At 43.6% G+C, this 26,262-nt stretch overlaps 1 protein-coding gene across 7 annotated transcripts in view; it reads left to right on the top strand.

The window, feature by feature from the left end:
* Nucleotides 1-26,262, top strand: part of POMGNT1 (protein O-linked mannose N-acetylglucosaminyltransferase 1 (beta 1,2-)) — a 1,898,302-nt gene that overhangs the window by 966,150 nt on the left and 905,890 nt on the right. For all 7 annotated transcript variants that reach the window (XM_044085953.1, XM_044085951.1, XM_044085948.1 and 4 more), the window contains one exon: nucleotides 9,892-9,950. In XM_044085953.1, the coding sequence (XP_043941888.1) occupies nucleotides 9,892-9,950 (59 nt within the window). The remainder of the gene's footprint in view (nucleotides 1-9,891; nucleotides 9,951-26,262) is intronic.

Here is a 26,262-nt window from a genome sequence, read left to right as displayed (position 1 = left end):
GCAACTAGCCTAGAAGTGTGTTTGTCCTTGATGAATATGGACACACCTCCGAACTTCGTGTTTTGGTTTGGGTTTTGTGGCCGAAATGTGTGGTATGAATTATAGCCTGGTAGTGCTGGGGAGCTCTTGGGAGCCTTGAACCAGGTCTCAGTCACTGCACAGATATCGATGTTCTCCATTTTGAGGAGTGCCTCAAGTGAGTGTGAGGTTTAGACTCCTAGCATTGGGTAACATTGCCCTCAGTTTTTTGTTACCTGTAGTTCTTTTGGTGGTGGATTTGTTTTTTGAGCCTTGCCTAAAAAAGGCACTATAGGGGCGGCAAGAGCCTTGGCAAATATCCTGAATCCCAGGGGTGACAGGTGCAGGCCATCTCTGGTGAAGCATTGTGGCCTGTCAGGCATGTCATCCCAGGCAGACAGGTACTGGATCCCCTTTGAATGACAGCAGAAGCCTAGACAATTGTTGAAGTTGATCATCTTATCCTTGTACTGTGGTATCATTTTTGTTGAAGGCAGGATGGTACTCAGGGCTAGGGTCATACCTGCCTGGGCTAAAAGATTGGAGAGCTTTTTCATGTCTCTGTTCATGTAGTCCAGGAAGCTACGTCTCAGGTCATTTACATCAACATGGACTATGACAGAGTCATATTTGTACTTGTCTTTTAGTGATCTGAGTGTATGCGTTATGTGGTGGATTCTGGCACCTGACAATCAGCTGACAATAACCTTCTTTTTGTCCAGCCTGGTGAGTGGGACGTCGGTCTGCCTGACTATAGAGTCACCTATCACTAGTGTGTTGTTTTGTCTTATGGGCTGTGGTTGTGTGGCACACCGAGTTTGTGGGTTGTGTGTTGTTTGGGGTGTGTTGGTGGGATGAGGTTGCTTGTGTGTCTGCTTTGGTGGTCTTCCTTGCCTAGGCAGATTTCGATTTTTAATCAGAGCCTCCGTATATGTCTTGGTGTTTCTATGTGTGGGTTTTGAAGGTGTTGGTTTAGTTGGTCTGGGTGTAGTGAGTGGAGTGTTGCGAGTTGTTACCTTTTCCTCTTGACTGTCTGTTCCATAGCTGGATGTGGCAGACAAAAAAGTTATTTGGCCATTATTTTATGGAAAATCCTAAGCTGTCAGGTTCATGAGCAAAAGGCAGCATCAGATACACTGGGTGTATGTCGGGGGTAGATGGTCTTTGTCATGCACTGGTCAAGCTGTACCTTTACAGGTACTTGTTAAGCATCACTTGAGATTCTGCTTCAATAAGTATTCAGTGTAGTTTGTTTAGAACTTCTTTCATGTAATTTATACATCCAATTTATTTTTCTTTATACAGTTTTATGTATGCCTTTCTTGATTCAAATATTCAGTAATGTTGAAGTATAGGACTTCCGTTGTAATGAAGCTATATAGCTTTTCCTATTGTCAAGGTGTATAGTACAAGGAGAGCCTACGAAAGCTTCTTAAATTTTCTTCTTCAGAAAATGAGAGATGAGATATGTAGAGCAGTAAGGGGTAAATGTGATAGGAATATTATGGAAAAGAAACGTAGTATAGGAAAGAGTAGAAATGGCCAAGCAGATTAAGGGAACATAAATTTTACTTGTTTGTCTATTAACGTGATAAACTCGCTGAACACAAGATGTTCTTCGTGTTTCACTGTTGCAGTCATCACACTTGGGTTCTCTGCCTGCTGGTAGCCCTCAGTCATTCCGAATACCAGAGATTAACATTTCTTCATCGGTTGCTGTCACTTCAGGACTGACATCAGGTCGTCAGGGATATAAAAACAGGCAGCCAACGCCATTACATCAGTCTTTCTTGCCGAGGAGCCCGAAGCAGAAGCAGTTTGCACGAGTGCCAGTCGGCCGTCACCCGAGTTTTCATTTCCAAATTGAATCATCCTGAAGTCTTCTAAAGCTAAGTACCCCATTGGGGATCCTTTTTTCGTTCTCTAACCAATGTCAGAAAAAGTTAATTGTTTCGCCTGTGGAAAACAAATACCAAACCAAGATTTCCATTCTTACTGTGTCACGTGTTTAGGCCCAGACCACAACGTACCTCACTGTCAGTTTTGCACTTTGTTCAGTGCCCAAACTATTAGTCGTTGGGCCCTTATTTTAGCTAAATTCTTTTGCTCTCGGTCTCCATATTCCAAAATGGCTTCGGTAAGCCATCCGTCTACCGATCATCTGAAAATATGCAAGGATAAAGACAGAGACCAGACTGCACAGGTCCAAAACTGCCGACGACACTCCCATTAAGCTAGTCGCCAGTTTGCCGGTACTCAGTATGGTGCTTTCGCAGCCTCTGATGCCTGCTTCGATGGATTTACAGGCCACTACTGAGACCCATTCAGAGTCTGGTATGCCGTGAGACTCTTCTTTGACTATCGAACCTGTGGATGTCTCTACCTTGGATGGGTCCAGAGCCGCTGTGCAGGCACTGGCTTCCGAGGAAGTTCTTCGCATTACCGATATTCGACACAAACCGACGACTTCTTTCACGTCTTCAGTTCTGACTAAAACTACCGAGTTTCTAAGGCCAAGAGTACGAGCTACACCAAAAAAATGATGACCTAAACTCAAGCACCTGCTTCCTTGCCATAATCTCAAATGCTTACAATGGCAGAAGACCTGATCATGCTGACTAGGGAAGCCAGCCTTCCCCTGCTAAGAGAAAGAGAACTGTCCCCAGTAGCTTTAACAGACCAAGAGTCTGACGATGCTGAGGCTTCTGAATATGAAGACAGGCCTTTATCTGCTTATGAGGATTCAGATGCAGAGGAATCCATTCCTTCTGCTTCCCCTCCAGAGGATTTTTCTTTTGGTGAAACCTTACATACTTTGAGAGAGCATTTCCACTGGGAATGCCAGGATTATCCTCAGTCCATAAAGAGACTCAGGGAATTTTTACATTTGCCACAGCATAGACCCTTGGCTATCCCTTCTATTCTGGATGTTGTGGATGATGTCTTTATGGAATCTAGTCTAACTCCTAATACATTACCCCCTGCTCCAAGGAAACCAGACAGGTACTTAAGAGTCCCTGGCTCTCTCAAATTTCTTTTCAAAAATCATTCTGCTGACCCAGAGGTCATCTCCCAAGGGCCTAAAGGCATAAAAGCAACTACAGCTAAGAGTCCCAACCCTTCGGACAGGGATTCCCAAGCTTTTGACAGATGGGGTAAAAAAGTATACACCTCTGCAACACTCACCATCAGAGCATTAAATCGCCAGTTCCACATGCTGAAATACAAGCAACATACTATGGAGCTTAAGCAAAAATTATCTACCTTTCCTGACTATGTAGAAAATAAAGAATTACAGGAGCTTATGCATTCTGCAAGCCAAGTCAGCAAGCATACCTTGCAATGTGGGTTTGATGCCCTAGAAGCATCTTTCAGGGCAGCAGTCACAGGTTCTATACTTAGAAGGCATGCTTGGCTTAAGGAGTAGACCTTGCCAAACCATGTCAAATCAAAATTACTGGACGATGTTTTGAACAAGGACAGTCTGTTTGGCACCAAAGCAGAAGAGGTTCTAAAAAAGATGGAAGAAAAGGTTAAGTCTATGCAGACAGACAAAGATTTTTTGCAAGTGCAGCCTCCAAGATTCAGTAGGCATTGCCACTCAAAACATTGGTCCTTCCAGCCTCCTCAAGGCCATCTCAAACTAGACCTAGGGGAAACAGACCCCCCCCCCCCCAGATTACAGTCTCAGGGTATGCAAAGATCTAAGCAATGGAGTTCCTCTACTTCTAAAACAGGGAGTGCTAAGCCACCCACTTACAGAAAGAATTCACAATGACTTTTCAACTCCACTCCTCACCTCTGCCCAATTGCTCGTGCCCCTAGGAGGAAAACTTGCCCACCATGCAAAAAACAGGACCTCCATCACTAAAGACCAATGGGTCCTCAACATAGTATCCCAGGGGTACAAATTTTTATTTCCACATGCTGCCAACCCCAAAAGGGTTCCAAGACCTTCCTCCAAACCAGTGGGCAGAGGCACAAAACCTAGTTCAATCCCTGCTCTCCATAAGGGCAATTCAGCCTGTTCCTGCAGAACAGATAGGTCAAGGATTTTATTCCAGACTTTTCCTGGTGCCCGGAAAAGAGGGCACCTGGTGCCCAATCTTAAATCTTTCCATTCTAACCACCTTCTTGGTGGTGCCAAAATTCAAAATGTTCACCCTTCAGCAGCTCCTCCCTATGCTCTCCAAAGATGCCTGGTTAAGCCACCCTAGACCTAAAGGAATCCTAGGTGCACATCCCTATCAGGGACTCATGCAGGAAATATATATGTTTCAGGGCAGGATCTATGCATTATCACTTCTCTACACTTCCCTTTGGCTTATCCACTGCTCCCAGAGTCTTCACAAAATGCCTGGCTCCAGCCATTGCTTATTGCAGACAGAGAAAGATTCAAATATATCCTAAATTGGACAATTGCCTGATTCAGGCAGACAGTCATGAAAAGCTGTTGCAGCACCTGACATTTGTAAAGGACCTTCTAACCTCCCTGGGGTACACTATCAACAAAAAGAAATCAAAACTAGTCCCCAGTCAAAAGATTGTATTCCTGGGAGCAAGCTTGGACACAGCATCCCAGATGGCATTCCTTACTCCAGAAAAACAAACCTATCTAACAGGCTACTTCACTCAAATGACCACCAGAACCCAGCTATCCGCAAGGAAAATCCTGCAGGCTCTAGGGTTCATGGCATTTTGCATTCTACTAATTCCATATGCCAGACTGCATATGAGGAAACTTCAGTGGTACATAAGAGTCTTTGGTGCTAACATTCTCAGGACCTGGAAACCATCATACCTATCATACCTTGTCTAAGGACAGAGTTTCTTTGGTGGGCAGCAGCATGCAACCACAACAAGTGACTTCCCTTTACACAACCCCACACCACCCAGACCCTTACCACAGATGCATCAGACTATGCCTGGGGGGCACATCTGAACGACAGGTGCATTCAGTGCCACTGGAGCCCAAGCCAAATTCATCTGCACATCAACCAAAAAGAGATGATAGCTGTTCAGCATGCTCTGCCAGCTTTCAGATCTCTACTCTCACCAGGACCCCAGCTAATAAAAAAACGACAACACCACAGTGATGTGGTACATGAACAAGCAGGGGGGAACCCACTCTTATCCACTCTGCAAGCTAGCCATGACCCTGTGGAAGACTGCTTTGACCATGTATATTCATCTGCAAGCTCAATTCATGCCAGGCAAACAAAACTCTCTGGCAGATGACTTAAGCAGACATCTCCTAGACCCACATGAGTGGCAATTAGACCTCAACACCTTCAGCCTTCTAACCCAGAAATGGGGGACCCCAATGGTGGATTTATTTGCCTCCCTCTACAATCACCAGCTCAGCAAATTCCACACCAGGACACCTCACAGCAGGGCCTGGAAAGTGGATTCCCTAGCCTTGCAGTAGGCAAACCTCTCAATCTATGCATTTCCCTCTCTGCCTCTTATTACAAGAGTATTACTCAAGATAAGACAGGAAAGACCAAGGGCAATCCTGATTGCCCCAGACCGGCCATGTCAGCACTGATACCCACTGCTGTGCAGTCTGTCACCGGTGCCACCATGGCACCTACCCCAGATACCAACCCTCCTCACTCAACAGGAGGGACAGATCTTGCATCCACAACTGCAAACCCTGAACCATACAGCCGGGGTTATTCCTTGAATTCTCCTCCAGTGGCCAGCCTAAGCAAGCAGGTGCTGGACATCATTCTTGAAGCCAGAAGACCCAGTACAAGGAAACCCTATGCTGATAAGTGGAAAAGGTATTGTTCCTGGATTCACTCTAAAGGAGCAGACACAGCACTGCCCTCCTCACCTCTCATCCTGGATTACCTAGCAGACCTACTCCACAGAGGCCTATCCTTCTCTTCCATTAAGATCCATGCCTCTGCCATTTCTGCTCATTACAACACTGAGCCACATCTTTTCTCTCACCCTCTCATCAAACAGTTCCTGAGAGGGGTTAACAACTTAAGGCCACCATGGAGAGCCCCCAATGCTGCTTAGAACCTTAACTTTGTGCTGGAAAAGCTCACGCTACCCCCCCCCCTTTGAGCCTGCAGCATCAAAAGAGTTACATTTCCTGTCTTGGAAAACAGCCTTGCTTCTGGCCATCACTTCAGCTAGAAGAGTGTCTGAGCAACAAGCAGTTATGGCTGTGGAACCCTTCTTTATTTTTCATGCTGACAGGATCTCCCTCGGGACTAACCCTACTTTTATGCCTAAAGTGTTGTCCAGTCTGGCTCTCAACCAATCTATCCATTTGCCAACCTTTTTCCCTAATCCTCAAAATAAAGGGGAAAGGATCCTGCACTCTCTAGATGTGCACAGACAGATCAGATTCTACTTTGATAGGACTAAGCCCTTCAGGAAGTCTGAGCAGTTGCTAGTCAGCTTTGCACCAGGAGCAGAGGGCAAGGCCATTTCAAAACAGACATTTTCCAAATGGATAGCAGATTGTATCCATTTCTGCTACAAACACCATGGGAAACCAACCCCTCAGGGGGTCAGAACACATTCCAGTAGGGCAACCTCTACCTCAACAGCATTCCTCAGGGGAGTCCTTACCAGGGACATTCTGGAAGCTGCTACCTGGAGTTCTGTTCACACCTTCACCAAGCATTACCACCTGCCTCTCTTTTCCAAATTCAGAGTGGGTTTTGCAACAGTAGTCCTGCAGGGCATACTAGCCAGCCCAATCTCTTCTTGACTGCCTCCACCCATTCTTCAGCTTTGGGAATGAACCCAAGTGTGATGAATGCAACAGTGAAACACAAAGAACATAGTACAGTTGTGTATACATACCATAAATGTAGATGTTCGAGTGTATTCACTGCTGCAGTCCTGGTTTCCCACCCTCCATCTCCCTTGTCTCGCTCTCTCTCCTTCTCTATCTCTGTTACTCACCCCTTACAGGGCTATTGGTATTTACATTTTACTTGTGGTGTTTTTTCCACCATAACTTAGCTCCCTATTTGGAGGGCTCCTGACATTTGGTGCAAGAAAAACTGATGTAATGGTGTCGGCTGCCTGTTTTTATACCTCTGATGACCTGACGTCAGTCCTGAAGTGACAGCAACCGATGCAGAAATACTAAGCCTCTGGTATTCAGGCCGACTGAGGGCTACCTGCAGGCAGATAACCCAAGTGTGATGACTGCAACAGTGAATACACTCGAACATCTACATATATGGTAAGTGTACACAACTGTACTTTTTTTTATTGTTAGACTGGGAACATGGTCTATTGAGCAGGCCACATTGTAGGCGAATGGAGACTTTGGGAATTGAGTCTTCTAGAATGAACATCAGTGTTGGCTTATATCCTTAGTGTTTAGTACTAAATTATTAGACATTATTCTTGATGATTGGTTGGTGGCTGGAACTGGAGTTACTGGATTGGAAGGTAGGTAGTAACATAAATAGCAATTTTTAGAGCAGCATTGGATTCCTGGAATGGGGGGATGGATGGAAGTTTTGACAGCTTCCGTAGGACAGCTGAGGCACTCAGATTACATAGATCAACTTTCTCCTTTTTTGGCTCGTTGAATATAATGCAATATAAACAAAGAGACTAGGATTCTCTACCATTTCCACTGTGTATTGCTCTGTTTTGACATAGAAGCATTGGTTTACCCTGCTTGATATGTAGAAATTTTTCTATATGTGTACTTGGTTTAGAGGCTTGGTAGTTGCAAAGTTACCAGATTTGTTTGGACGGGTGATAGTGAACCTGGGTGCATGCACAAAGTCCCCAAAAGAGATTACTTTATTTTTATTAATTTATTAACTAAATAATTGAATTTTCATCAAAGAGCTATTTTCAGCCATGACCCAGGCCACAAGGGCAGGGGTAAATACAGTAAAAATAGACACTTTTTAGAATAGCGGCAACCAGCACGGTTTTGGGAAGTGGGAGGAAAACTGGAGTACCAAGAGAAGGTTCATCCGTACATGGAGAGAACATGCAAACTCAACAGAAACAGTGAGTATTGATCAGATTGAACACTGAAGCTGTTAGGCAGAGATCTTAAGCCACTGAGCAGCAGTGCTTTTTGCTTGTACTGAATATTTGACCCATTTCTGCTTCAGGCAGTGGAACAGTTCCTGTGTATGTCTGATTACCTTAGACACCATATTCATTAAAGAATATCAGTATTTGCTGTCAAGGTGATAATAGGTGGCAAAGTAGTTAGTATTGCTGCATCACAATGTTTGATTATCCAGTTAAGTTATTGGCTGAGATGCCTTCTGTGTGAAGTCTGCTTGTGTCTTCCTTATGTTCAGGCATACTTTCACCGGGAGGTTTAATTTCTTCTTACATTCCAAAGGTGTGCTAAAAGTAGGTTGACAATTCATCCTATTGCTTGCATTTGTTCAGAACATTGTGAGTAAATGTCCCTATGTTTCTCTTGTTTTCTCTGATTGGAATCCTTTCCAGGAATGGCTTCTTTTCCTTTTGCTTCCTGAGTGCTGGGATATGCTCCAGCTCCTTTCCAAGCCTGAATTGTCACAAGCAGGCAGCTGTAGAGTGAATGAATGAAGACATGTGCTTCAGTTTTATGGATTGTCCAACTTTGATGTTAAATGAATGCACTAAACACCTTGCCATTTGAAGCTGTTCTCAGTGACAGTTTTGATTTTAAAGACCGTTTCTTTGCATAGCATACATTTCAAGATGTTTACTATCCTTCAGATGGATTCTTTGCAGCATTGTTTAAGTTCTTTCCTAGATGACATTTTTCATTGTTACCAGTCATGGTGAATTGCTGTTGAACTTGCCTCACTCTGTAATGTATAACCTGCTGGAGTAGCATCTGGAAGTATATTAGTTTAAATATGCGAGTACTCAGTTTAACAGTTAGCCTTTGGCATGTACCCTTTTAACAGGTAGTCCTCTCACCTTCTATTCGCCAAGTTTTCTTTTTTAAAGATAGTTGAATCTTAGTTTCTTCTTGGAGGATTTTCTAACCATCATAGGGATAGAATTACTGTCTCTTAAAGTTGTGTGCTCTCTAACATCCACGCTTCTTCTCACTGAGGATATAAACTAGAAGGAAAGTAAAGGGCCCACTCATTTATATTTGTGATGTCAGAGTTTTACATAGTGATTAGTTCTAGTTGTAGAGTTATTAAAGATGAGTCCAGGTTAAAACTAACATAACATGGAACCTGCTGAAAGACGTTGGATCTGTTATCCACTATTTTTTTTAATCTGTTATCTACTGTTGTGATGAATCTGTAACATACAATACTATTCTTATGCAGAGTAATTTCCCCCAGTTGTGTAAATTATATTACGGATGCTGTTAGCTTATTCGAACTGCTGTCCATATGGCAGTCATTGTCATCACTGTAGCCTTTGTGCAACGTTACCCCTGTAAATGAGTTTTTTAGTTTGCAGAGATGCCAATTAGCTGCATTGATGTTTGCAGCATGTGTGGAATGCTTCTTGGCATCTTACTGTTGAAATGAACTGTCTCATCAGAGGGGAAATATGTTTACATATAGATGTGTTAACTGAGAAATACATACTGTCTAAATAAACTGTATAGTTTAAATCATGTTAGCTGTTGATTTTGTCTGAGATATAAAGATTCCATTTCATTAATTATATTTGGTAGAAATTATCAGAGAACTGCTTTGATAACCAAAAAGGTATAAATTGTCAGTAAAATGGTGGGAGACCTTTACAACATCTCATTTTGCATATATGGCACTACAGCTGTTAACAATGGCATTGTAACAGACTTTAGGAATCCATGAATTGCTACTGGAAAAGATGGTCAGGTCTTTTTTTTTTCCAAGAAAATCTCGATTATGCTACTAGCTTGTTTCTTTTTTCCCCTAGGATGCAAAGTTTGCCATTGTTTTAGAGGAAGATCTGGATGTGTCAGTGGATTTCTTCAGGTGAGCAAAGCACAATGCCTAGAAAGTCATTTCAGGGGACTATGAATCACAAGGATTTTTTTCTAATATGTTCTGGTGACAGACCTCATTAGAGAGCATCTGAGCTATACTTGAACCTTAAATGTTCAATTTATTCTTTAATTGTTTTGTTGTAATAGGCAAGTTGTCCTTTCATATTACTGTTGCAGTATTCATAACCTAAGTGGTCTCCTGACAAGGACAGGCCAATGTCTGACAAGTATACCAAAGCCTTTAGTGTACTTACAGGCATTGTACATGAGATGTATGTTCCCACACAAGGCATAGGGCATAAAGGTGATATACGAATGCACATACTGAGAACTTGTTTGCCTCCAGTCTGAATGCCATCATTGAACATTGGTCAGAGCACCCTTCTACTGTGCTGTTTACCAAGCCTTGTTTCAGATAAGTGCCCCATTGGGGTTTCTTCTTATCTTTCTTTTTTAATTAGTACTGTTGGGTTCATGTCAGCCAGAAAGGAAAATGTCAGTATGGGAGGCAAATTCTCTATAAAGAGAGTCATGGCCAGTGTTTTTTTCTGTTTGGGTGCTTCCAACGACCATACGCAGTGTTTTATTTTCCAGGCTTTTGTCCCTAAGACCCTAAGTAGTTGTCTTTCCTCTTTATCTATTTAACTTGAAAATCAGCATGTTAAGCTGTTGGCTCAAGGTGCTAAGGCTGAATCTTCCCATCCCTGAGGTCAGCCATCTGCCAAGAAAAAGGACAAAATACTTCAGTCTGATACAGCTGCTTTTCAGCCTCCCCCCAGACGTCTCTCTTGAGGCTAGTGAAAGCTCAGCGGATTGTCTGGTCGTTGCGTCATATTCCTGTTGCCGTAACCCTGTCAGAGGCTGGCATGGATTGACATTTTAGATGTCTTCGGAGGCTTTACAAATGTCTGCTCCCTAACATTGAGGGGGGATCTCAGCTGATTACATCCAAGGGAATGGGGATGGGATTCTGCAGATCTTAGTTAGGGAGGAGATTTCTAATGCACTCATTGAATATTGCCATGGGTCTGACCCTCTGAGGGTGTTTTGTGTGGATGTTCCACAGAAAAAGATACAGAAAACCAAGCATATTTCCCCTGAAGGTAAGGATCCATGTTATGAATGCCAGGATTTTTACTCAGGAGTTATTTAATGCTGTAATGACTTTTAAACCCTCCTCAAGGGATGTCTGTGCCTGCCCCTTCCACACTCCTCTTAAAAGACCCAGGGAACTAAACTCATCAAATGAGGATTTGGATTTTGGGGGAGAGTCCCTGGCCTATTCTTCTCAAATTCCTTCACCTTGGACTATGTTTCAGAGGAAAAGGATTCTGTTAGTCCAAATTCCCGTATGGAGGAGGTCTGCTTTGGGGCTACTGTTGCCTGTATGATGGAGACTTTTTAATTAGGGTTGTTCTCAAGTCTCTGACATTCAGAAAAGATATGTGTTCCTCCAGATGGAGTCTTCTAAACTATCAGCTGTTCCTGCTGTCCTAGCTGCCATCCTGGATATCTTTTCTGCAGCTTCTGTGGCCCCTGATTCTCAGCCCCCTACACCCAAGAAAACTTGATAGATTTTACAAGGTGCCTGATGAATGCAAATTTCTTTATAAATGCCTTTCTTCTGATCATTCTGTAGTGTCTTTCTGTTCTGACAAGGCCTCCAAGCTGTTGCTGTCTATCAAGTTGTTCCCTTCAGATAAGGATAGTAGGGCTATGGAGAGGCTGGGCAAAAAAGTTTACACTGCTGCCAGTTTATCCATTCGGGCCATCAACTACCAGACTCACGTGATCAGATATGTCTTGGCTGCCCTTTCTCATGTTTCCAAAGTGGTTTCTGACCTTCCTAACTCTGAGGGGAAGGATTCTGCCCTTTCCCTGTTGGGCTCTACCTCTCAAGCTGCTTGTCACTTTATGAAATGCAGCTGATGCCTCCTCCAGAGCTTTTGCCCTTGGTACTTTTATGAGGCATTACCTTTGTCTTTGTCTTCAGGCTTTGCCTGATGACATTAAGGCCAAACTGTTGGATGCTTCTTTGTATAATAAAAATCTTTTGGGTGTTACTGCTGCGGAACTTTGCAAGTCTCCCCAGGATAAGAGGTAAAGCATTGCAGGAGTTGAAACATATTTTTGTTTCTGCTATTATTGGGTTTCAGAGAAATTATCCCTCCAAATCTGCTTTAGTTCATAGGCAGTCTTGCTCTCCACCTAAGGGAACAAAGAGTTCTAAGTGTACTGAAACCCCAATTTCCCACATACCTGCTTTCCTGGATAAGCCGGGTTCCATTTGACAGTTTGTTTCCCATTTCCCTCAACCAGGTTCCCTTATCATTCCATCTCCCCCTTTCTCTTCCAAATTGGTTAAAGTTCAAAACATACTCTTGGGTTCTTCACCAGGGGTATTTCATGGTTTGGAAATTCCTTCTTCCCTTTTTGTGCATCCCTCGATCTCCATGGGAACAGTGTCCTCTTTTCCCAGAGGTGCTCCATTCTGTTTTGGTCCAGGGCACCATTCAAGCTGCCTAATGCCCAGATAGGGAGGGGTTTTATTCCAGGATGTTTTTGGTTTCCAGAAAGGAGAGCAGTTGGAGACCAATTCTGGATCTTTCCCAGCTGAACACCTTTCTCAAGATTCCTTCCTTTTGAATGTTGTCTTTTTAGACTCTATTCCTCCTTCTACCCCAGGCCTTCTGGTCTCCCTGGATCTCAGATGCTTACCTTCATATCCCCATCCGTCCCCTTTTCAGGAATTTTTTACGCTTCTCTGTTTCTTCCTTGCATGTTCAGTTCTGTGCTTTGCCCTTTGGCCTTTCTACTGCCCCAAGGGTACTCACCAGATGCCTCAGTCCTTTCATTGCCTTTTGCAGGATGAGGTGAGTTCAGATCTTTCCTATTTGGACAATTTGCTCATTCATATTTTTCCCCTTCTGCTACAGGATCTCCAGTTTATTATTTTCCTGTTAGAGTCTGTGCTTCACCATAAACTTCTGAAATCAACTCTGATACCTTATCAGGATCATATTTTCCTTGGTTGCAGGCTTCAGACCATCCCTATGCTGGCATCTCTGCTTGCCCCAAGGGCCTGTCTTTTACTGCCTTTTTTTCAGTCTTTTGTTCCTCTGGCTTTTGTCATAGCTAGGGAATGTTATATGGTCCTCAGATTCATGGCTTCCAAAATTCATATGCTCCCTCTGTCCAGGTTCCACATGAGAAAGTGTCAGTGGTATCTCCGTTCAGTGTGGTTCCAACATTGCCACCCCCTTGACATCCCAATACCATTCCTTCCCTGATTCAAGCTCGAGCATCAGTGGTGGATTAATCAACTTTCTCTCAACCTGGGGCTTCCAGTTCTGTTTGCAGAGCTCTTTACAGACTCCTCATACAGGGGATGGGGGGGGTCTCCTTTGGCTCTCTCAAGGTTCATTATCTTTGACATCTTCATCTGAGATCTAGCCACATCAATATAAAGGAGATGAGGATGCTGCTTCTGGCTCATTCCCTTTTTCTTCCCTGGCCCCTCAAAGTTTTCACAGACAGTAACACAGCAATAAGGTATGTCAACAAGCAGTGGGGTACAAGGTCCTATCTTCTTTGCAGACTAGCTCTTCGTCTGAGATCTAGCTGTTCAGTATCAAGTGAATGACTCTTCAGACAGTTTGCATTCCCTCGGAGCATAATTTAGTGGTAGACAAGCTCATGAATGGATGCTAAATAGAGATGTGCTCCATAGAGAGAGGTGGCCTACCTGCCTTGGGAACCTAATGAGAAACCCACTGTCCATTGTACCCAGGTGCTATCCTTGCTACTAAACTTTAAAGAAAGTTCTCCTGCCATCTCTGAATGGATGCCCTGAACTGCCTGTTTTGTTTAAACTGTGGCCTACCTGCCTTGGGAACCTAATCAGAAACCCACTGTCCATTATACCCAGGTGCCATCCCTGCTACTAAACTTCAAAGAAAGCTCTCCTGCCATCTCTGAAAGGACACCCTTAACTGCCCGTTTTGTTTAAACTGTGGCCTACCTGCCTTGGGAACCTAATCAGAAACCCACTGTGTAGGTAGTTTAATCATACCTTGGAAATGTACGCATACATTTATCCCGTTCTAACCTGACCTCTCGTGTGTGTGCTTGCAGTCTCCCACAGCCATAAGCCCCCACACCCCTCCTACAAAACTCCCTGTATCCCATAGGTATATCACAGTCTTTAACACCCAAGCACTACCCCATTTCCACCACTAGATGTCAGCACTCCCCAGGATATGTACTCTACTTGTGCTACTTTCTAAATCACATCGCATGAGCTACTAATCTAATTATTCTATTCCCAACCAGTCATTCTCTGGCCCTACCCTTAGTGTTTCCCCTAGATCGACACTTACCCAGTTCAGCAGGACTAGCCCTTGTCCATAGCCTCTCTCACAGATTGTTTTTCTCCAACAGGATTCTCCTCTCTTGGCTCTACCCGCTCCGTTCGCCCTGCCGCTCCCCTACCCTGCCCCCAATTCCCACCCGCCCCAGTACTCCTACATTTATTCTTGCCAAACGTCACCTCCCATCTTTTTCCCCTCCACTCATAGTCCTCCTCTCCCTACCCGTCCTTCTCTCACCCCCACCCCTCAAATAATAACCACACCCCTTATACAAATCCCTCCACTCCACTCCTCATCCCTTGTTCACTCCATACCTACTACCTCCCCTTCACTATTACTCCTTCTTTACTCCATCTTCTACACTTATACCATCTCACTATGAACTCCTCTTCGTCACCTACCCTTCTACCCCCACTAATATCTTACTAACTTTAACTTTAACTCTACTTTTCCATGCTACCTCCTATTTCTCCACTCCACTTCCCCCTTCTCTCTCATCCCACTGCAACTCTCCCAGCCCCCATCTCACCCTTACAATACCTCACTTCCACACCATCTCAGCCTCATTAGTCCAGCCCAACCACCTCTACTACTTCAAACCAAAGATCTTACCCACAGTAGCAAAACACAACTTCCCTAAACCTCTTCCATGTCATCCCCCACACTCAAATGGAAAACTTAACCACTTACTACCTCCTCTTCTCACCCATCTACTTCTAGCAAGTGATATACACCCTAACCCTGGACTTAGTTTCATCAGCAACACCATCCGTCCAATAACCATCACGACTGCCTGCCTCAAAAGCCTTAAATTAGTTACTCTAAATGCCCAAAGTTTATGAAATAAAGTAACTAACTTCCATGCCTGGCTTAACCAGAACCAACCAGACATAGTAGCCATCTCCAAAACTTGGTTAAAACCATACATCCCTGACTCAGAAATTCTACCCTCTGGTTACCAAACCATCAGATATGACCGCATGAATAGAAGAGGTGGAGTAGTAGCCTTAGTATTCTCTAATACACTCCCCATTATTCCTTGCCCAAATCCCACTCCTCAGTTTAGCACTGCAGAACTTGTCATAGGAGTACTACAAATGAACACTCATAAAAGTATCTGTATCATATCCCTGTATATTCCCCCAGGTAACAACACAACTACTTTAGAAGATATCCTCCTATGGGTCTCAACTAATATCCACCTAGAGACCTACATTCTAGGTGACGTCAACCTAGACTGGAATAAAATTAACAACCAAAGTCCCACCATTGCTGTCAATCTCTTCATCTTCACCCAATTTACTAACTCTACCACCAGACCCAACAAAACCAATCCTCCAGGATCCACTCTGGACTGGATACTAACTAGCACCCTAACAACATTTTAGACTCTGGTATCCTTCCTGATTCTATTAGTGACCACCTGCCTGCCTTTATCTTTCGAGCAACCCATTCCTCCCCTCACCAGCACCATTATATTCATACTCTAAACCTTACTAACTTCAACCCTACAACCTTCTCTAACACCCTCAAACAAACTAACTGGAACACTCTAAAAACACTCCCAATAGACAACGCTGTTGATCACTTCATTTCCACCTTCCTCAATGTACTTAATACCCAAGCACCTCCACGATCTATGGAGTCAAACCCAACCCCGCACCATGGCTAACCAAGGAAACCAAAAAAACTTATGCAACAGCGAGATAAATGCTGGAAACATTCCCAGCACAATAAACTTCCTGAAACACTCCTTAAATATAAGCAACTCCGCAGCCTAACCAAAAGACACATAATCAAGGATAAGTAATCCTACTATAGGAAACTCCATACCAACCACTCCACAACCCCCAAACAATTCTGGAACTCCATCAACTCACTCCTTCACCCAGACACTAAAAACAGCCCTTGCCCTGATACTACTAAGACCGATGCAGAAATCGCCTCTCTTTTCAACTCCTTCTTTATTAACTCTATTGCTGAACTAACTAAATCCTTCCCAAACACCCCACCCCTACAAGATAGTCATTCTACCCCAGCCTCTAAACCTAACCCCCCCCCCACCTTTGAACTTAATCCAATTCCAACTTCCTACATAAAGAAACTCCTCAGCAAGTTGAAACCATGCTCCAATGCCCCAGATAACATTCCCTCTAAGTTCTTAAAAATTGCTGCAGACAGCATCGCCGTCCCCATTAGCATCTTAATCAACAGATCCATACAAGAATCTTATGTCCCCAAGCTCTGGCGTTCTGCCTTTATACATCCTCTTCATAAAGGTGGTAAAAATAATAATACCTCTAACTTTCGCCCCATAGCCATCCTCTCCCCAATATCTAAAATTCTGGAAAAAATGTGTTCATACCCAACTAATGCCCTTCCTAACTGCAAACAGTCTAATCTCTCAAACCCAACATGGCTTCCGCCCTGGCCATAGCACTATTACTGCTCTCCTCTCATTCTTAGAGATAGTCAACCATGCCCGTGACTCCGGAAATATCGTTTCTACAGTTCTACTAGACCTCTCCAAAGCTTTCGACACATCTCCTCAGCCTTCTGGCTAATCTTAACCTTTCTCACAACTCCCTGTCCTGGTTTTCAAGTTATCTAACTGATAGATCTCAAGCTGTAAAATGGAAGAAAGACACCTCTGACTTCCTTTCCACTCCTACTGGAGTTCCCCAAGGATCTATTCTCGGCCCTATGCTCTTTAACATCTTTGTCAATGATTTCCACTCAGCCATACCAAATACTAAAATAGTACAATATGCTGATGACTCCACTTTAATCTGCAAAGCCACCAACCTCCCAGAACCTCAGTCTTACACACAAACCGCCTTCTCTGCCACTGAGGACTGGATGTTGAAAAAACATTTATCTCTAAATGCTAGCAAATCTAAAATACTACTCTTCAATCCTTCAAAATCCTGCCCACCTGATAATAATTCTTTCCAAGTCAGAAGCCACAACAATTCTACTATAGAAATCGTTCCCTATGCTAAACTACTTGGGGTCACCATAGATGAACACCTAAAATTTGGCATTACATATTCAACTAAACATCAAAAAAACCCATCAAAAACTTGGCCTACTATATAGAAACATCCACCATCTCACTCCTTCTACTAGACAAACCCTTGCCACCACCTACCTTCTCCCCACTCTAATGTATGATGCACCCGTACTAACTAACCTATCTGCCTCAATCTCTTCCAAAATGGAAAGTTGTTACAATAAAATCTCCAACTTTGCCATAAAAGCCACACACCTCCCACCATTGCTCTGCCCGCCACATTCTTAACTGGCTAGACCTTTCCAACTATCTGGACTACCTCCAACTTACTACTGTCCATAAGCTGTTCTTTAACCCTACCATATGCTCTGCTCTTTCCAACTTCCTACAACCTTGCACTCCTAACAGGCCACTTAGATCTTCCCACCTAAACCTTCTCACCATCTACAAACCAACCCGCCCTGCTGGACGGCACCTCCTGTCCTTCTCCCTATCCAAAAAATGGAACTCTCTCCCTTCTTCTCTATGAACTATTGAAAACACTAACAACTTCAAATCACATCTCCATTCGTACTTATTCTCTAAGTGGAAGTGCAGTTGCACTTTACCCACCTAGCCTTCTTCTCTTCTCTATTTAAATCATATTTTCCCTACTTCCCCTTTGCCTACTACTTAACTCCTCTATAATTGACCTCTTAACACCTCTAGAAATGACTCTCTGTTCAGCATTATTTCTTGTACATTTCATACATATTATTTAGTTTTCATTCCCGGTTCTCCTCTCCCTTCATCTGTACCTGCTCTGGCACCCAAACAAGACACATTTTCTGTATAAACTCTTGGAATTTTTTCCTTGCAACATATGACCTATCTGTTAAATTATTAATGTACTAGCTCATGTCTCTATTCTACAAAGTATTTGCACCACTTCATGTCTCTGTTCTCAAAAGTGTCTGCACCCTCAATTGCTACTATAACTTGATTATCTTATGTATCTGCGTCCTGAGGGGTACTTTATCTGAATGCTTAATGCTTACTGTGTAAAGTGCAACTTTAACAAAGTACCAGTTCATGTCTGAATTTTGAATAGTTAATTAATCCACAAACTCAATGTCTACAATGTAATATTAAAACCTTACCAATTTTCCTGTTTGTCTTACCCTCTATATCAATTGTATTTTGCTTAGCTTATGTGTCTGTATCATGAATTGCAACTTTTTTCCAATATGTAATGTTTTTACTATGTAATGTTGGAGCTTTTCTCCCTGGGCCTCCACTGAAAATGGGCTCTCGAGCCCAGTGGACCCCCCCGGTCACCAAACTGAAATAAATAAATAAATAAATGTGTTATGGTACATTGTCCATCGGTGGAGTATTCCTCAGATCTTTTTGCTTCCCCTTTGAACATATAACTTCCTGTATTCTGTTCCAGAAACCCAAGTCCTCTGGCTTTGAAAGTGGATGCCCTATCTTTTTCTTGGAGGGGGATATTTTTGTACACCCCCCTTCCTCTGTTACCATGACTCTTGCACAAGATAATGCAAGACTCTCCAAAAATCTTGCTAGTGACTCTTTTGGCCCAGACAGCATTGGTTCCCACTTCTTTATCACATGGCCAGGGGCAACAAGTTTACCTCACTGAGGTGGATCTTCTCACACAAGACAAGGGGTCCCATATCTATCCTCACTTGTCCACTCTTCTGTGGGTGATAGGGTTTTGTTCCCTTTTAGGCACCTCTTTTCTGAGGACATGCTTTGAGTCCTGCACTAGGCCAGGAAACCTGCTACTAGAAAATCATACATGTCCAAATGGAAAAGATATTCTGTATGGTGCCTGTATCGTCATTAGGATCCCCTATCTGTGGAAGTTACTCTGGTTCGTTATTTGTGTGATGTGCTCCATGCTGGGTTAGCATATTCTTCAGTTAAAGCTCATGTGTCAGCGATTTCTGCTCATCTGTCCTTGACTCCTCTGTCTATACTCAAGATCAAGAAAGATGTCCTTCTATTCTCATGTTGCATCATAACAGTAGGGAGAATACTGTAACATGGAAGAGAAGGACATCTAAGATTATGGTAAGTTCCTACACAACTATTCTTTCTAAAAGGCGTCCTTCATATAAGTCCTGCCAGGAAGATTATTTCCACCTTCCTGGGACCTCAGTTTTGTGCTTGAAAATTTGAAACAGGCTCCTTCTGGGCCTGCTTCTTTACAACATTGTACTTAGAAGACTGTTCTTTTTTTCTGACTTCAGCCAAGAGTGTCTGAACATCAGGCTTAGAAGACTGTTCTTTTTTTTTCTTTTTACTTCAGCCAAACGAGTGTCTGAACATCAGGCTGCCGTGGCTGTTCTCTTTTTTTTATTTTCCATAGAGAGAGGATGTTTCTTTGTACTAATCCTTCTTTTATGCCTAGGGTGGTTAATGATTTGTCCGTTAATCAGTCTATTCATTTGCCTTCCTTTTTTCTTTCTCCACAGTCTGCCAGTGAGAAGGTTCCCTACTCCTTAGATTTGCATAGACAGCTCAGATTTTATTTGGATAAAACTAAGGTCATTCACAAATCTGATAACCTTTTTTTTTTCCTTTCATCCCAGGTATTTGGGTTTGGCTGTTTCTAAGCAAACTGTCTCTTCCTGGATATCTAATGCCATTTTTTTATTCTTTTCATGCTAAATGTCTTTCCTCATCAGTACAGACTCATTCTATCAGGGCCGTTGCCTCCTCTGGTGCTTTTTTTTTTCCTTCAAGGTCTGGATAACAATTACATCCTTGAATTTGCTTATTTGGTCCTCACTTCATACTTCAATAAACATTACAAGTTGGATGTTATTGCCAGGGCTGGTTTTATCAGGGCCATACTGCATGGGTTTCTGAAAGGCTGTTCCTTCCATCCTTCTCCCAGGCGTCCTGTTGACTTTTTGTACATTCCCTTAGGTTACGAGTACTGCAACAGTGATATGGAAGGACATAGTGCAGTTGTGTAAAACCTTACCATAACAATAGATGTCCTTTTCTTCGGTGTTGCAGTATACGATCACCCATTCCTCCTCCCTCTGCTCTAGCCTCTTGATGTTCATCGTGTTACCCTGCTACAGTCATCACACTTGGGTTATCCTGCCATCACGCGGTCCCGCAGTCGGCCCGAATTCCAAAGTCTTGCTCCGGCGTCGGTTGCTGTCGCTTCTTCCCTGACATCAGTGCGCCAGGGGTATATAAGAGGTATCCGATGCCATTTTCTCCAGTCTTTCTTGCCGCGCGGTGCCTGAAGCAGTTCGCAAGTGCCGGTCGGCCAACACCTAAGATTTTCAATTTGAATTTCAGTCCGAAGTCTTCAATAAAGCTAAGTACCCCGTTGGGGAACATTTTCTTGCCTCAGTCCGATGTCAGAAAAAGTTAACAATTGCATTTCTTGTGGGAAGCAAATACCTCATAAGGACTTCCATTCCTATTGTATTCCTTTCCTAGGCCCAGACCACGACGTCACAGGTTGTCAGTTTTGCGCTAGGTTTAATAAACGCACTATCAAACGCCGTTTTGACTTCACACGGCATTACTTTGGTAGGAAATTTAATTATATCATGCTGTCGGAGCAGCCGACGACCACAATTCATAAAAAAATGCAAGGATAAGGACAGGCAGCCTAGGAATAAGCCAGACCCCGAGGCCTCAGCTGGGCCTGTCGCCGGTTCTCCGTTTTTCAGTGAGGTGCCTACGCAGCCCCTGACGACCGCAGAGCTGGAACTCCAGTCAGCTGCCAACTCCCAAGCGGAGTCTACTAGGCCTACGCAGCCAACTACCGACACCGGTGCAGAGGAAACACCTTCGGTTGCAGAAGGTGTCTTCAGACCGACTACACTCACCTTTAAATCTTATGCTAAGCTTAAAACTCCTTTAAAACCTAAGAAAACTGTTCTTCAGTCTACAGGTCAAGGCCCCATGCCTAAGAAACAGATGCTTAAGATGGCTGAAGATTTAATTACCCTTATCAGGGGTTCCCATCCCCCTCCTGATAAAAGACCAAGACAAGAGGAGGATTATGCATCCTCTGACCAGGTTTCTCTCTCCTCAGATTCTTCTGAGGAACAGGATTACACTTTTCCACCTTATGAGGATTCTGATGCTGAAGACTCTATTCCCTCAGCATCTCCCCCTGAAGACTACTCCTTTGGGGAAACATTACATACCATGAGGGAACATTTCCACTGGGAAGGCCATGATTACTCAGATCCAAGAGTTCCTTTTATTACCCCAGCACAGACCTCTTGCTATCCCTCCTGTTTTAGATATTGTGGATGATGTCTACTTGGAGTCTAGTTTAAATCCAGACTCTCTACTTCCTGCTCCAGCCAAACCAGACAGATACTACAGAGTACCTGATTCACACAAATTCCTTTATAAAAGCCCTTTAGCTGACCCAGAAACCATATCCCAGGGTCCTAAGGGAGCAAAAGCTTCTATGGCTAAAAATCCTGTGCCCTCTGAAAGAGATTCCAGAGCCCTAGATAGATGGGGAAAGAAAATATACACCTCCGCAACTCTGGCTATGAGAGCATTAAATTGCCAGTTTCATATGTTGAAGTATCAACAATTCCTGATGTCTCAGTTAAAACAAAAAATGAGCACACATTCAGAACAGCCTGAATTCAAGGAAATGCAGGATCTGTTGCATGCAGCTGAATAGGTTGGCAAGCATACTTTACAATGCGGATTTCATTCACTGGAAGCTTCCTGTAGAGCAGCTGTTACTGGCTCTGTCATTCGTAGACATGCTTGGTTAAAAGAGCAAACCCTCCCTGACCATGTTAAAGCAAAATTATTAGATGCACCTTTACAACAGGATGTATTATTTGGTGTCAAAGCAGAAGAGGTTTTAAAGAAAATGGAGGATAAGGCTAAATCTATGCAAACGGTCAAGGATTTCTTGCAGGTACAACCCCCTCGTTTCAGCAGAAATTGGCCAACAAAAAATTGGTTCTTTCCAGCTTCAGACAGATCACAGAGGGGCAAATACAGATGCCCAAGGGGCAGAGGTCAGTCACAGGGCCCTTACAAACCTCGCCAATGGGGTTCTGCTACCCAGAAAGGAGGAGAAGACAGGCCCCAAGCTAGCAGAAGGCAGACACAATGACTCTATCCTCAAACTACCAAGCAAATCTCTCCTGGCAACACCGTTGGGAGGAAAATTAGCATTTTTTGCAGACAAGTGGCGCATCATCACAAAAGACAAATGGGTTCTAAACATTGTCTCTCAAGGGTACAGATTCCACTTTCATACCTTACCAAGGATCAAAGGAATGCCAAACCGGCCACCAAATCAGTGGGCAGAGGCACAAAAACAAATTACAGCTCTCATGAACATGAGAGCCATTCAACAGGTACCTACACAGGAGCAAGGACAAGGATTTTACTCAAGACTCTTCCTGGTTCCAAGAAAGGACAAAGCATGGAGACCCATTCTGGATCTTTCAATTCTGAACACCTATCTGCAAGTACCAAAATTCAAGATGCTAACACTACAGCAGCTTCTTCCCATGCTGGGCAAGAATGCTTGGCTAGTCACTTTGGACCTCAAGGAGGCATACCTGCACGTCTCTATCAGACAAAATTGCAGAAGATACCTCTGCTTCATTGCAGGTTCAACGCATTATCAATTCTCTGCACTGCCCTTTGGCTTATCTACTGTGCCCAGGGTCTTCACAAAATGCCTGGCACCAGTAATTGCATACTGCAGACAAAGAGGAATTCAAATATACCCATACCTGGATGACTGTCTTATTCAAGCAGAAAGCAAGGACATTCTTTTACAGCATCTGGCATTTGTCAAACACCTTCTAAGTTGCCTAGGGTACACAGTAAACGAAAATAAATCAAAACTAGTGCCCTCACAAAACATAATATTCCTGGGTGCCAGCTTGAATGCAATGGGCCAGATGGCTTATTTCATGCCAGACAAACAATGACAGCTGTTTCAATATTTCAAAATAATGGCAACAAAGACCCAACTCCCTGCAAGAAAAATTCTGCAGGCCTTGGGATTCATGGCATCTTGCATACTACTAATACCATTTGCAAAATTGCATATGAGGAAATTACAATGGTACCTGAAAAGTGTATTTACTCAGCACAGCCACAGCTTGGAAACAGTGATTCCATTCATTCCCTGCCTTCAACAGGAGTTTCTGTGGTGGGCACAGGCATGTCACCTCAACAAGGGTCAGCCTTTCACCTTACCCACAGCCAGGCAAACTATGACAACAGATGCATCGGACTATGCTTGGGGAGCACACATGGCAGGACAGTGCATTCAGGGCAAATGGACTACAGATTAGAGACACCTGCATATCAATTAAAAAGAAATGCTAGCAGTGCAGAATGCCCCAACAGCTTTCAAGGACCTTCTACACCCAGGACAACTACTAATAAGGACAGACAACACCACAGTTATGTGGTACATAAACAAGCAAGGGGGCACACATTCCTACCCTCTATGCAGGCAAGCAATGACCTTGTGAAACACTGCACTGTCTTACCAGGTTCAATTACAAGCACAATTCCTGCCACGAAAGAAAAACACATTGGCAGACGACCTAAGCAGAAACATCATGGATCCACACGAATGGAAACTAGATCCACAAGTATTAGAATGATAGCCCAAAAATGGGGACGCCCAGACATAGATCTGTTTGCAAGCCCCCACAACCACCAACTTCAAAACTTTTGCACAAGGACCTTCTATTCACTAGCTTGGAAAGTGGACGCCCTTTCATTCAGTTGGAAAACATTAACAATATATGCCTTCCCTCCACTGCCTCTTCTAGCAAAGGTACTGCTGAAAGTCAGATTAGAGAGGCCACAAATGATTCTCGTTGCACCAGACTGGCCATGCCAACATTGGTATCCAATTTTAAGGAACATGGCCCAGGGCCCACCATGGGTTTTGCCACAAATTCCTCACCTGCTCACCCAGCAAGACAATTTGATTCTACACAGTCAGCTCAAGACTCTAAACCTGGCTGCATGGCAAATTACCTAAACAACCAGCCAACACCTTTATCCAAAGCTGTTATGGATGTCATTCTGGAGGCCAGGAGGCCCAGCACCAGGAAAGCCTATTCAGACAAATGGAAAAGATTTTGCGCCTGGAACCAGGCTAAGGGCCTAAATCCCCTGGAGCCGAACATTCCTCAGATTCTACAATATTTAACTGAGATGTTACACAAAGGGCTTTCCTTTTCATCTATTAAGATCCATGCCTCAGCAATTTCAGCTCATTACAGCACGGATCCTCCTTTATTTTCACATCCACTCCTAAGACAGTACCTCAGAGGGGCTAAGAACTTAAGACCGCCAAGGAGAGCTCCAACACCTACTTGGGATCTTAACTTTGTCCTGGAAAAGCTTACACTGCTGCCGTTTGAACCAGCTTTTTCAACTGATTTAAAATTTCTTTCATGGAAAACTGCCCTACTACTAGCAATAACCTCAGCTAGAAGAGTCTCAGAGCTACAGGCACTAATGGCATTGGAACCTTTCCTCATTTTTCATCAAGATAGAGTTTCTCTACGAACTAATCCTTCCTTTATGCCAAAGGTGGCATCCATTGTGGCCCTAAACCAAACCATTCACTTGCCCACCTTCTTCCCAGATCCCCAGAACAAAGGAGAAAGACTCCTGCAGTCTTTGGACATTCACAGGCAATTACGTTACTACTTGGATAAAACTAAGGCTTTCAGAAAAACTGACCAGCTCTTTGTAGCCTATGCTTCAGGATCACAAGGAAAAGCTATCTCAAAACAGACCATTTCTAAATGGATAGGACATTGCATACGTTTCTGCTACACACATCATGGGAAACCAGTACCTGCTAACATTAGGTCCCACTCTACCAGGGCTACAGCTACATCAGCAGCCTTTCTCAGGGGAGTGCTAACCAAGGATATTCTGGAAGCTGCTACTTGGAGTTCAGTGCACACCTTCACCAAACACTATCACTTACCTCTTTACTCTATGACTAGAGCTGCTTTTGCCACTGCAGTTTTGCAGGGCCTACTAGCTTCTTCTAACCCTGACTCCACCTACCCTCCTGAGCTTTGGGATTCAACCCAAGTGTGATGACTGCAGCAGGGTAACACGATGAACATAGTACAGTTTTGTACCTACCATAAATGTAGATGTTCGAGTGTTCACCCTGCTGCAGTCCAGGTTACCCTCCCTCCATACCCTCTGAACTAGCTGAACTTATCTCTACCACTTTATTCTATACTACCTCTGTGGTGTAGTTGCTTGTACTTAAGGGTTTTGTTTTATTTTTATATAGCCATACGTGTATATATATATATATATATATATATATATATATATATATTTATTTATTTTATTTTTTGCCTACCTTTTGGGGGCACCTGACATCTGGGGCAAGAAAAACTGAAGAAAATGGCGTTGGATGCCTCTTATATACCCCTGGTGCACTGACGTCACGGAAGAAGCGTCAGCAACCGACACCGGACCAAGACTTTGGAATTCGGGCCGACTGCGGGGACCGCCAGACGGCAGGATAACCCAAGTGTGATGACTGCAGCAGGGTGAACACTCGAACATCTACATTTATGGTAGGTACAAAACTGTACTTTTCTTGCCCTCTTGGCAGAGGGAGTTTTTTCTGTTCTTCTGGATGCGTGTGTTTTTCCTTGTCCATATGGGCATTCTGTTCTTCCTGGGGCTTTTTCAGTTCCAAGTGTGTGTTCGTATGTCACCTTTATGCCCTACACCTTGCATGGGGAGCATACATGTGACATACGATACCTATAAGTACTAAAGGCTTTGGTATACAGGCCAGACATTGGGCTGACCTTGGCAGGAGATCCCTTAAGTTATGAATGCTACAACACTGAAGAGAAGGAAATCTGTTGTTATGG

Source organism: Protopterus annectens, chromosome 10.part0, assembly GCF_019279795.1.
Source record: "Protopterus annectens isolate FY-2018-M chromosome 10.part0, PAN1.0, whole genome shotgun sequence".
Lineage (NCBI taxonomy): Eukaryota > Metazoa > Chordata > Ceratodontiformes > Protopteridae > Protopterus > Protopterus annectens.
This window is presented reverse-complemented; position numbering and strand designations above follow the sequence as displayed.